Source organism: Vipera berus (assembly GCF_964194415.1).
Source record: "Vipera berus genome assembly, chromosome: 2".
Taxonomy (NCBI): Eukaryota; Metazoa; Chordata; class Lepidosauria; order Squamata; family Viperidae; genus Vipera; species Vipera berus.
The window spans coordinates 289,929,755-289,943,242 of NC_138203.1; the positions used below are offsets into that span (position 1 = coordinate 289,929,755).

Consider the following 13,488-nt stretch of genomic DNA (forward strand, 5'->3'; position numbering starts at 1 on the left):
TATTCTATTCTATTCTATTCTATCTATTCTATTCAATCAATTTATCCTATCCTATCCTATCCTATCCTATCCTAGTTCATACAAATAGCCCTCAATTTACAACCTCAATGGAACCCAACATTTCGGGTTTAAGTCCCATTTTGTGACCCTTCCGTCCACAGTCGTTAAGTGAACCTGTGCCGTCGTTAATTGAATAACATTGTTGTTAAGTGAATCCGGCTTCCCCAGGGAGGTTTGCTTGTCAGAAGGTGGCAAATGGGGGTCACGCGAAGCCCCCGGGACTCTGCCACCATCATAAATACCAGTCAGTTGCCAGGCGACTGAATTTTGATCACGTGGTGACCGCAGGGAGGCTGCGACGGTCGTTAAGTGTGAAAAATGGTTGTAAGTCATTTCTTTTGTGCCCGAGTTCTTTTTGGCCCCAAATTTCAAAAATCTGTCATATCCACAGCAAGGTGGTTTTGTTCAGGCACATTTTTTTTTTGAAAAAGAAACAATTAACGAATATTAAAAGAGACATCTATCACTTGAGGAGAAACTCTCCGGGCAGGAGGGGGTCCCCAGAGCTGGAGGGGCTCCCCCCCACCGCACCACAGTTGTGTCTACACAGCCAGTCGCACAAAGGGGGTCCCAGATCCAGGCAGCCTCTGATCAGAGCAGAACTCCTCTCCTCTTTTCGTGTCTCCCCAGCGAGGTTTGGATTTTCTCTTGAGTTCTTCCTGCCCCCCCAGCCCTCAACACCCCCCCACACACACAGAGGACCTTTGTGTGTTTCCCCAACCCCCAAGAGCTGGAGAAGTGCTGGAGTTTCGCTTCCCTTCCCTGCCTCCGGCCTGAAGAGCTGGGCTCCCCCGAAGCGGAACGGAGAAACGGGCCCTGATCCATCAGGCAACAAGCCCAGATTCTTCCCCAGGGCAGCTGTCATGCTCCGCCCCGTGGCTGAGTCTCTGGGTGGGGCAGCCCCCTCGGTCCCCTGCCTTTTCCCCCCAGGAAGAGGCTGAGGGGCACCTCCCGACCCCCGAGGATACCCCGGACAGCCCAGGGAAGAAACGAGGGAGGGTTGGAGAAACGTCCCCAGAGGCCCAAAGGACCCAAAGGCTCCGATTCTCCCCCTTCAGACTCGGCTCTCTAAGGGGGGGGGCTCTGATGGGTGGGAAAGAGAGGAAAAGGGGGACCAGCATGGAAGGGGAGGGGCTCAGTTTCAGTGGGGAAGACTTGGAGGAGGGGGATGGGGAGGGTCCCCCCAAGAGCAGGAGGGGGAACTTTGGCAACTTTACCTCCTGTGGACTCAGGATCCAGTCGTCCGCCCAGGTGGGGGGACCCTCAAACTGTGGAAGAAACCTTGTTCTCCGGGTCTCCCAGAGGGAGGGGTCTTTGGGCCCCAAGGCAGGAAGGGCTTAGAGGGGGGCAGTGGGTAGTCTTGGAAAAGACCTATGGGGTGACTGAAGCCCCCCCACCTCCTCCCCAACCCCCAACCGCCTCCTCTGCTGCTTCTTTGTGGGGGGCTCTGTGTTTGTGTGTGTTGTGGGTGCAGGTGTGCCCTGAGACACCAATATTTTGGGAGAGTTGAGTTTGCCCCCTTCCCCCTTAATGCCCCCTGCCCCCCCAGGTAGGAAGCTCTCTGCCCTCCCCACATCTCTGAAATGACCCATTTCCAGGGTCCTTCCCTAAGAGGGGGAGCCATTTATTTGGGGGGAGGGAGGCCATTTAAAGGCTGTGACACAAGCTGCTGACCGGGGGAGCCCCCCACAACTCCTGAAGCCCACCAGAGCTGACAGTCTCCCACAGGGGCCCTCGAGGGGTGGGTGAAGGAAGCTTTCCCCTGGTCTGAATTCAGCTGAGGTCAGAGGTCAGGAGGGCCCTTCCCTGGTCACACGTGTTGTCTGAATGTGGCCACATCTTGATCCCCCTCCGATGTCCTAGAGATAAATGGAATTGTAGTCCTTGCCCTCCCCAAAGGAACTCCCCAAAGTTTAGCCCTCACCAGCCACAATCTCAGCCCCAAAAAGGGAGGGGGGATGGAGGGAGTCGTTGGGGGCCAAAATGGGACAGGACCCTCCAGTGCTGAAGAAACAGCTCAAATGGCTGGGTGAGTGTGAGGGGAGTCTCAACTGCCCCCCAATGGCTCCCCACAAGTACTTGGGAAGGACCGTGGCCGATGGCATCCTGGTCCTCAAAAGTGGGCTTGAAGGGAAAAAGAACAAAGGGGGTGCAAGTAGGAGGGGGGGTCCTGCCTCTTCCCCTCCCTGGATCCACCCACCCTCCTCCCGAACCAGTTCTGGCTTCAGACCCTAAGTTGCCAGGATCATCAATCCAGAGGCAGTGGAGGCCTCAATCTGGGGAGTGGGAGGGGAGAAGGGAGGACCCACCTGGAGGGGTAGGAAAGAGGAGGAGGAAGAGGAAGGAAGGGGGAATTCCAGGGTTTTCCTACAATGTTTATTCTTTTACATCAAAGCAAAGGGAAGGGAAGGGATCCGGAGGAAGAGTGATGCAGATGAAGCTGCTGTGGATTCAAAGCAGGGAGAGATTTGGGTTGTCTGGAATGACAGGCAAGCCAAGAGTCCCCAGGGTCAGTCTAGATGGTCTCCACCCCTCCCTCCGAAGAAAGGGAGGCCCTGAAAGAAAGATGGGGGAGCCCTCTCAGCAGGAAAAGCTCCAGGCTGCCCTTCTCCTCCTCTCCCTAATCTAAAAAGTTGAGACTTTGCAAAAAGGGTTGCAAAAAAGCCAGAAATTCATCAGCTACTGAAGAAAAAAAGAATTTCCTTTCCCATCAGGAAGCAGGAAAGATGGCAGGATTAATTCATGAGGGCTGTAGAGAAAAAGAGAAAATGAGAATATAAAGTGAAACCTTCAGTGTAAATAACTTATTATTCCTCTCTATCAGCCCCCCCAAGACAGACCCACACTGCAGGGGGGTGGTTGATAGGCAGGGGCGGAATGAGGGAAAATCTCCCACCCACCCCCCATTTCAGGGAGGAAAAGGATGCAAAGGACCAGCAATTCATTTCCCGGGACTTATGGAATTTTCCCCAAATGACATAATTGGGGCACTTAATCAAAAGAGGAGTCCTCCCCGCCCACCACGTTGGAAAAAACCTGGTCAATATTTTACTATTTGTGGTGTGTTTGTATTTGTTTTTGATTCCAATGCATTTTCAGGTCTCTGTAAGGAAACGCTGCCCAAAATTTCAAAAATTTGTTCTATCCACAGCACAGAGGTTTTATTCAGGCACATTTTTTTAAAAATGAACAATTAACGAATGTTAAAGTAACATCTACAACTTGAGGAGAAACTCACCTGCAGGAGGCTGGATGGGAATTGCTGGAAGGAGAAAAAGAGCCAATCAGAACCCTTCATTGGCTGGAGGACTCAGGGGGCCCCCCTCCCCATTGATAGCCCATAATATGCTCACTTATACAGCAGACCCTCAAAGAACAGAATTTTCCATGCAAATTTCCAAGGGGGCCTCCTTGCCCTCTGCTAAGTTTGCTGAGAGCCCCCCCCCCGGATGGTCCCCTCCCCACAACCTCTCATCCAGCCCCCAGACTCACCTTTCTTGCTCTTCAGGTAGAGGGAGAGCCCCGTGGCAAAGAAGATCACCCCGATCAGGGCCCCCATAATCCCCGTCCAGAGTTTGCTCCTGGCCGAGTTGGAGGATCGGGGCTCTGGGGAAGGAGAAGGAGGCTTCCCTGAGCAGGAGGATCAGGGTGAGCTTCCCCCCCCAGGAGGGTCCATCCCGGCTCCCCGCACAGGGAGGGTCTCTCCCCCCTTCTCAGGGCAGGAGGGGGTCCCCAGAGCAGGAGGGGAGGGAGGGGACGGGCTCACCCCACTGGATGGTGATGGGGGCTTCCAGGCTGGCGTGCTCCACCTGGCAGGTGTAGACGTCCCCCCGCTGGGGCTGGGTCTCCAGCATCACCTGGAGCTGGTAGGTCCAGTCTCCGTTCTGGAGCTCCTCCCCGAAGGCCACGCCCTCCTCCTCCGGCCGCCCGTTCTTCAGCCAGCGGACCTCGATCTCCACGGGGTAGAAGCCCCTCGCGGTGCAGAGGAGGATGGTGTGGGGGGAAGCGGGGTCCAGCTTGGTGGAGGAGATGGAGACGGTGGGTTTGGCTGGAGGGGAGGAGGGGGAGGAGGGAGACGGGGGAGACACAAAGACAGCCGAGCAAGGGAAACCAAGTTGGTTAGTTCAGACCAAGATTCCTTTTCACTCCTGAAAATATTATTTAAGTCATTTTCAAAGCAAATTGCAGAAAGAAATTAAAGGGGATCCTGGAAGATGGAAAAACATAAATCCTTTTAGGGCCTCCCGTTTTCCCTGCTTTTGAGGCACTGACTTTTAAAACTCCACAAAAATTAAAAGCATGATTAGGCTAGAACGATTAGAAATAAAAAGCGTTTTTTATTATTATTATTTCACAGCTCCCCAAAGTAGGGTTTGTTTCCCAAAAGCAGAGGCCTCTGTTCATTATTTACTTTATTTAGCTTATTCCGTTTGTTTTGAATGTCGATAGAATTAGTCTAGGGTGAAGCTAATCACGTACCCAGAGGCTTGACTGCCTTGACTTATTGATGGGGTTCGGTTCAAGACGCCTTATCTGAAAATAGGGCGGTGACTTCCGCGTAGGGCCATGATCTGCTGACGTAATCAACACCACGTGGGTTTGTTTACTTAGATGACGTCACTGATCAAAAGGGCTGATTATTTTCATTAAAAAAAGGTATACACTATAACTACTTTCATAGATCCACTCCAGCTCAGAGACCTTTTGCTAACCACGTTTTTCTCCCTCGAGGGATTCTCTTAGGAACAGCTAATTATATTGTTAGGCATATGGTGTTAGCCTACAATGTTGGGTTGAAAATATATTAACCATAATGCTATGTCTTTAAGTTGTTAATTGGCCAATGGGTGTGTAAGTGTTCTCATGGCCATAAGAGGAAGCTAGGAACGTAGCTTCTCTCTCTCTCTGAATTCACTGCTTTCTACTGTTACTGTTTTTGCTCTGCTGTTGGTTTACTACTGTTGTAAACCTGAACTGTGTATTGACCTCTGGACCGGTAAGAAGACTTTGTAGTTTGGATTACTCCTTGGACTGTTGCTATTGTGTATGACTTGGACTGTTTATTTTTGACTGTGCATTTTTGTTTTTACACCACCTCAAAAGTAAACTACTTTTTGCTTTTAGAACTCAGTGTATTTCTGTGTGTGATTTTTAATGCTCTCAGTGCCCTTCCTTGTCTGTGCAACTCTTTGGTAGCACAAGGAGACCTCTGCACAACAAATTCCTTAACACTGGTTATGGGCCCAGGCCTGTACTGAGAGTAAGTACACACAGTATTCCTAGCTGAGTTTGTATTTGGTGTAAAATGGCACAGGAACTGTTGTCAGGCATCTCCTGGATAACCCGGTTGGATGGGACAAACTATGTTTCCTGGTCCACGAAATGCTGCTTGCTTTTGCGCAAGGAAGGACTATGGGCTGTTGTAAATAACCCACCAGATACTACTGCTTGGGATCCAGATGACGAAGAGGATGCAAAGAAGTTAGACAACTTTAAACGTAGCAATGAGAAAGCTCTTTGCATTATTGGACTAACACTGAATGACCAGCAGCTTGTCCATATTCGTGGTGAGGAGTCTGCTGCTAGGTGTTGGGATGTTTTGCGAAGGCTTTATGTTCGTGACAGTGTGGGTGCACATATACACCTTACACGTAAGCTGTTTAGGGCTCGTCTGCAGAAGAATGGAGATATGCTGACCCATTTAAATTACATGAAGGCAACTTTTCAAGAGCTTCATGAAAAGGAGCTGATTTTTTCAGAGTTGCATCAGGTCTACATTATTCTGTCATCTTTGGATGAGAGTTATGATGAGTATGTTTCTTCTTTGGAAGTCCTGACCAGAGAGGAACTGACATTGACTAACATTACTGGGAGACTGCTGGAAGAGTCCAGAAGGAGGCGTGACAGAGACCAGCTGAGAGAGACACAGCCACGAGAGAAGCAGCAATTCACCACTGCTTACAACGTCAAGAAATGTTATTCTTGTGGGGCTAGAGGGCATATAGCCAAATTCTGTAGAAAGGGAAGAAAACAGAATGTGAATAGCAGTGGGAAGGCTAAGAAGGGCATTGGTTTGGCTATTTCTGGTGAACCAACATCCAGAAACAATGAATTGTGGGTTGTTGATAGTGGGGCTTCACAATGCATTACTAAAGTGAAAGAGAGGTTTATTAATATGAAAAACAGCAACCAATATGTTTCACTGGCCAATGGTTGGAAGATGAAGGCCTCTGGTGAAGGTAATTCCTATTGTCCATGCATTGATGAACAGTTACCTATGTTATATATACCTAAACTAAGATTCAACCTGTTATCTGTAAGGGAATTGGTTAAAGTTGGGTTTGTGGTAACATTCAGAGGGGAGCAATGCACTATTGAGAGGAATGGAACCTGTGTAACTGCTAATTTGAAAAATGGTTTATTCGTTCTCACAAGTAACCAGGTTAGTACAGTTAAAGCTAACTCGATATGTGAGAACAAGAAGCCACATGATGAATGTATACATTTATTGCATAGGCGGTTAGGGCATGTAAACTTTAACTCACTACGTAAAACAGTGGAATTAGTAGAGGGAGTTAAACTGAAGCCATGTAGTAAGTATTTGAATTGCAATGCCTGTAATCAGGAAAAGAGCAAGGCAACTCCTGCAAACAGGATAAACGGCTTCAAAACAACTGTTCCTTTGGAAGTTGTGTTTGCTGATTTAATTGGACCCATGAAACCAAGTTTAGGAGGGTCATGTTATGTTTTAAGTATATTGGACCACTACTCTAGATATGGTTTTTGTTATCTGCTTAAGTCAAAGGCAGATACTTTCCAACAATTAGCAAACTGGCTGAGGTTTGTGGAGAGAAAAACAAAGAGAAAGGTACAGTGCATAATTACTGATAATGGTACTGAATTTACAAACAAGCGCTTTGTTGATATGTTACAATCAGCTGGTATTGAGCATAAACGTTCAGCCCCATATAGGCCTCAACATAATGCTTTTGTTGAGAGACGTGGGCAAACGTTACAAGCCATGATGAGAACCATGTTAAGAGATTCTGGCTTAACAGATAGACTGTGGGGGGAGGCAGCAAAATGTGCAAACCATGTTCTGAATATAGTTGTTAATACTTCTACTGGTAAAATACCATATACTATATGGCATGGTAGAAGACCAAACCTTGATTACCTGCACACATTTGGTACCCCAGCTTGGGTCCACATTCCTGCACAACTCAGGAGTAAAGGCCAACATAGGGCTAGGCAATTATACTTCGTAGGTTACGAAGCTAACCACAGATCCTATCGTTTCTGGGAACGAGGCACAACTAATGTATATAACAGTGCTAGTGCAAAATTCCTTGAGCACGTTGGTTGGGATAGGTTAGAGCAAGTAACTGTTAATACTGATCCTCTAGTGTTTGAGGACTCCTCTGATAACGTAACTAGTAATGATAATACATCTCCTGTAAATATAAAAGATGAAGAGGAGATAGGGGAGATAATAGATGAATCAGAGGAAGGAAAGGAGACAGAAATTCAAAGCCCTGTAATTCCTTGGCGTTCAATGCGTATCAGACATCCACCTGATCGCTATGAAGCTAGTATAGTATGTCAAGTTAGTGTAGAGCCATCTAACTATGATGAGATCAGGATGTATCCTGAAAAGGAACAAGCATCATGGAAAGCTGCAATGAACAGGGAGTTGAAGTCTTTGCAGAATCTTAAGGTTTATGTGAAAGCAAAACTGCCACCTGGTGAGCAAGCTATAGGTTGTAAATGGATATATAAAATAAAGAAGGGTGTAGACAGAACTATAACCCATAAGGCACGTTTGGTTGCACAAGGTTTTGCCCAAACTACTGAGGATTATGACGAAGTGTTTGCACCCAGTCTGAGGGCAACTACTTTAAGAGCAGCTTTAGTATGGGCGACTAAAAACCAATATATGGTTACCCATGTAGATGTTGAAACTGCATATCTACATGCTCCATTGCAACATACTATTTATTTAAGAATACCACCAGGATTGACCAGTGATAGAGACCATGATTGTTGGGAATTAAAGAAAAGCCTCTATGGATTGAAACAATCGGGCTATGAGTGGAATAAATGTATAGTTAATGAGTTGAGTGCAATAGGTTTTGTAGCCAGTAATGCTGATCCTTGTTTGTTTAGAAGAGAACACAACGGAGCATTATCTTTTATTTTATTATTCACAGATGATATTGCAATAATAACAAAAACTGAGTTAGAAGCACAAACTATCATTTCAAGATTGCAAAATAAATTCACAATTAAAAATCTTGGGGAAATAAGCCACTATTTGGGGTTAGATATTGTGAAAACATATAGGGGTTTTAAGATTTCGCAAGCCAGTAAAATATCTCAGTTATTAAAGAGATACAATATGGAAATGTGTAAACCAGCTAAAACTCCAATGGCTATGGATTTTAAGGACACTAATGTTGAGAGTCCTGTATTTGATAAGACTATGTACCAATCTTTGATAGGAAGTCTTATGTATCTGAGTAATTGGACTAGACCTGATATTTCTTACTGTGTAAATCAATTGGCTAGGTACAACAATAATCCAACTGTTAGACACTGGCAATCAGCTAAACGAGTATTAAGGTATCTGAAGCAGACTATTCACTACTCGTTATATTTAGAGCCAAATCGTGAGCTAATCCTTACTGCATATGCAGATGCGAGTTTTGCCTCTGATTCAAACAGTCGTAAATCTACCTCAGGGTTGGCTGTAATGTTGGGTGATTCTTTGATTGGATGGAAGTCTATTAGACAAAAACACATAAGCTTATCTACAATGGAGGCTGAATTTTCATGTTTATCAGTGTTATGTACAGAACTGCTAGTGTACAAACAATTATTGTTAGATATGGGTTTAAATGTAAATGATCCATTTATTGTGTATGAGGACAATCAAGCTGCGATAAAGATGGCTAATAATGCTGCAGTAAGAACAAGATCTAAACATACTGATCTTCGTTATTTAAATGTCAGACAATGGATATATAAAATAAAGAAGGGTGTAGACAGAACTATAACCCATAAGGCATGTTTGGTTGCACAAGGTTTTGCCCAAACTACTGAGGATTATGACGAAGTGTTTGCAATTTTTAAAGGTTTGGTTATTTGCAATTCAATCCTGGGATCTGGTCGGGATGTTTTTTATAAACAGTGAATTATCCTCCTGGGTTTGCAGGGAAGAATTTAGGCGTAAGAATGAATTCCAGACTGAATATGCAGAGAACAAAATCTGCGTCGCTTCCCCTTAAATATTCCCTAATTTCCGGAAGGAGCAAATTCCCAGCGTCTCCCCGTAAAATGCCTTTTCCTCTTGGGATATGGTGGTTTTCCTCTTGTGGAACAAAGATCTTATTTAATTCTTTGGTAGCGTATTATTTTTGGACACCCCGGAAACAACAAATGGCAACAACTGCAGATGAAACATTGGTTTCCCACAATGAGACCTTATCAATTGATAAAAATATATAAGGTTTTTTCAAAATATAAGCAAATACAGCTAGAACAACAAACGTAGGCAATTTGCCAGGAATCTGGAACAGGGTGTTTTTTGAATCTTTGCCCCCAAATGAGGAACCTTCCCAGGTAGGACGAGAGAAGCGATTCGGCTGCAGGTGAAGCCGAGTCTGTGACCAAAAAGGGGGTCTCAAGGGGGCTTTTCTCCCAGACCCCCAAAACTGGATGAACAAACGACTCTGAATAAAGAATAAAAAGGACTAAAAGATGGACAGGGCAGAGCAGACGAAACTTCCCTAATTCCCTTTTCCAGACCTTTGGAAGTTCACTTTTTATCCTAAAAAGCCCCTCCCCCACTCCTGGCCTTCTGGAAATGGGGTGGGGTGAAATGGGTCTCTGGGGCTTCACTTGGGGAGCGCAGAGGAGGAGGCAGCCGTGGGGCCGGTCAGCATCCCGAAGCCCTCCCCACTTTTAATGATTTTTTTTATCACTGGATTTTAATCATCCTTGCCTTTTAAATCTTAAATTATATATACTATTTTGGTCATTTTATATTTTATGTGTGTGCCATGCAAAGTCCCTCTGGGAGAGAGAGAGATGGTTTTAAAAGTTGATACGGGAGGAATAAAACACAGAGATACTTTCAAAGCCACCTTATAAGGAATCTACTTCTTTGAGATGGGAAAGAATAAAGAAGAAAATCTATACGAAGCTACCTGAGTGGCTTTCAACAATGGAAGCTTTTGCTTACCCAAATTTAATTCCTTATGACAAAGTCATTGACTTAGAAAGATATCTTGGATAACGAAGGGAAATTGAAAGATAGAGAAGATTTACAGCGACAAGGTATTGATTTAGCATGGTGGCCATATTTGCAAATTCAAAAGAGATAAAGAGAACAGGATTCCATAAAGAACAGACAGAATTCAATCAAAGATTGTTAAAAACAAATGAAAACTTGATTAGGAAGCTCTATAGATTTCTGCTCAATTTAAAGATGGAAGAAGAACAAGTAAAAGAAACAATGATAACGTGGGCAAAAAACTTTGGATATTCTACAGACTTGGAAGACTGGCAGAAACTATGGGATAGAAATATCAGATCGACTAAAGCAGCCTCATATAAAGAAAACTTGCATAAAATGTTTTACAGATGGCTTATGACACCAGTAAGATTACCGAAAATGTTTAAAAACACAGTTTGGGGTTAAAACACAGACATGGTTGGAAAAGATGACTAAAGACAGAATTTAAGCCAGAATTGGTTTTGTTAGGAATATGAGGATCTAATTATGAGAAGGAGAATGAATATTTAATATTGCATGTTCTGACAGGAGCAAGAATAGTGTTGTGTAGTGGGTCCGACGCAAGAGAGACGCCAGCCGGTGTGTGAGTTCAGCTCTTTATTGGAAGGGGAAGTGAACTGGGGAATGAGGGCTACCTGGCCTCCTTATATACCTGGCCAGGTAAGCTAACAGCCAATGGGGTTGGCCCTAGGTTTCCCGCCGAAACTGTCCAGGCCAACGCCCCCTGAGGGCTGTTGCTATGCAGATGCCTGCATACATAACACCCCTCCCCCCTTAGAGAAGACCCACATAACAACAACAACATGCAACTACTATAACTATGAGTATATATATAAAAAAACAGTGGTGTCCTTGTGTGAGGATCACTTGCACACATAGTCCGACAGGCTGGTGTCCTGTGTGGACGGGTGGATCGTCTGGGTGTGCTTGGCCCCTGGGCTTGGACCGTGGGTTCCTGAGGCCTTTGTGCAGGGCTGCAAGGAGCCGGCATCAGGAAGTCCTCCTCCTCTGGTCCCTGCCCTGTGACGTCCTCAGCTGGGTTGACCCCTCCTGGAGTGTGGTCCTCCTGTTGATCGTGTGCGTTGAGTTCAGGGGCGTGTGTGACGCACTCAGGGACTCTTCCTCTGAGCTGATCGATGTGTCGCCTTATGCGTCTGTCCCCCTCCACCCCTACAATGTACGAAAGGGGTCCTGTTTTCCCGACCACTGTCCCCGGAACCCAAGGATGTCCAGCCCCATAGTTCCTTGCCCAGACCAGGTCCCCCAGGTTGAGGACCCTGTGTGTGGATGATGATGGCAATGGTGATGGTAGTGATGCTGGTGGTGATGGTGATGATGGTGATGATGGTGATGTTGCCCTACCGGTTTCGGCTGCTACCCGGTCTGGGTGTAGGCGGTCCAGCTTGGTGATGAGGCGCCGTCCCCATCGCAGTTCTGCTGGGCTCTTGCCGGTAGCCACGCATGGTGTTGTGTGTTGGGCTAGTAAAAATTTGGCCAGTCTGTGGTGCCAGTCCCCGCTGATGATGCGCCGGAGTGCGTCTTTGGTCGTCCTTACCATCCGTTCAGCCTGCCCGTTGGTAGATGGATGGAAAGGCGCGGAGGTGGCGTGCCTAATCCAGTTCGCCTTCAAGAACGCCTGGAAATCAGCAGCAGTAAACTGAGGCCCATTATCAGACACAATTACGTCGGGGAGGCCGTGTGTGGCAAAGAGCGCTCTGAGCACCTGGATTGTCCTCCCCGAGGTCATGTTGGGGACAGGGACTACCTCTAACCACTTGGAGTGACTGTCCACCACTACTAAAAATAGTTGACCCTGGAATGGCCCCGCATAGTCAATGTGGCACTTCTGGCCTGGATCTCTGGCACGTATAACAGGCCTTGACCCGATCCTCAACCTCCTTGTCCAACCCGGGCCACCAGAGGTAGCTCCTAGCCAGTGCCTTCATCCTGACCACCCCCGGGTGCCCTTCGTGTAAGGAGTCCAATACCCTGGCGCGTAGTGCGGGTGGAATGATGACCCTGCTACCCCAAAGGAGGCACCCCTTGTGTGTGGAGATTTCATCGCGTCTAATGAAATAGGCCTGAAACTCTGGTCCCGGGGATTTGTCCTGCCACCCTGTGCAAACCCATGAGTGCACCCTGCCCATGATGTTGTCTGTGGCTGTGTGGCTGGCAATGTCCTTGGCAAGAACTGGACACTCGGGTAGTTCCTGCAGGGCTAGGATCTGTGTGGCTGGTGCTGGGTCTGGGTCATGTGTGTCTAAGGGGAGCCTACTTAGACCGTCTGCGTGGCCCATCTCCTTCCCTGGCTTGTGCACCAGCTTGCAATTGTATGCTGCAAGGAAGATGGACCACCGGAGCATCCTGGGGGACAGAATCTGGGGGGTTTGCCTGTCTGTGGTGAACAGGCCCAGGAGTGGTTTGTGGTCCGTGAAGACAGTGAACTCCCTGCCATATAAGTAATTGTGGAATTTCTTGATTCCTGCCACGATTGCCAGGGCTTCTTTGTCTATTTGGGCGTAGTTTCTTTCTGCTCCAGACAGTGTCCTAGAATAGTATGCTATGGGGACTTGTGCCCCGTTGGGCTCGAGGTGGCTTAGGACAGCGCCCACACCATAAGGGGATGCATCGCAGGTGATACAAATAGGCTTGGACTCGATGAAATGGGTTACTGTGGACTTGTCCGACAGCAATGCCTTCAGGGCCTTGAAGCTCTGATCATGGGTGGCCGTCCAGGCCCATGTTGCCTGTTTGTCTAGCAGCCTGTGGAGCGGTTCAGCGATGGCTGCCTTGTGTGGGAGGAATGTATGGTAGAAATTCAGCAAACCCAGGAATGTCTGAAGCTCTGCTTTGTTCTTGGGTGTGGGTGCTAGTTTGATGGCCCTCACCTTGGATTCTGTGGGGTGGATTCCCCTGGCGTCTACTCTGAACCCCAAAAATTCTGTGGAAGGAACGCCTATGCTGCATTTTTCCTTTTTGAGTTTGAGGCCAGCTGTGCGCAGCCTTGCCAGCACTTCCCTAAGCCTCCCTGCCAGTTCCTCTGCTGATGCTCCTGCGATCAGGATGTCATCAAAATAGGGGCAGACTCCTGGAATGCCCTTGAGTGTCTTTTCCATAAGCTCCTGGAAAAT

At 47.1% G+C, this 13,488-nt stretch overlaps 1 protein-coding gene across 1 annotated transcript in view; it reads right to left on the reverse strand.

Annotated features, from left to right (window-relative positions):
* Positions 1 to 2,423: 2,423 nt before the first annotated feature.
* LOC308663079 (uncharacterized protein) overlaps positions 2,424 to 13,488 on the reverse strand; it is a 31,993-nt gene continuing 20,928 nt past the window's right edge. Inside the window, exons 11-14 of the mRNA XM_081319224.1 lie at positions 3,827 to 4,108; positions 3,553 to 3,666; positions 3,299 to 3,322; positions 2,424 to 2,809 (exon numbers count right to left, since the gene is read on the reverse strand). Of these exons, the coding sequence (XP_081175350.1) occupies positions 2,796 to 2,809; positions 3,299 to 3,322; positions 3,553 to 3,666; positions 3,827 to 4,108 (434 nt within the window). The 3' untranslated portion in view covers positions 2,424 to 2,795. The remainder of the gene's footprint in view (positions 2,810 to 3,298; positions 3,323 to 3,552; positions 3,667 to 3,826; positions 4,109 to 13,488) is intronic.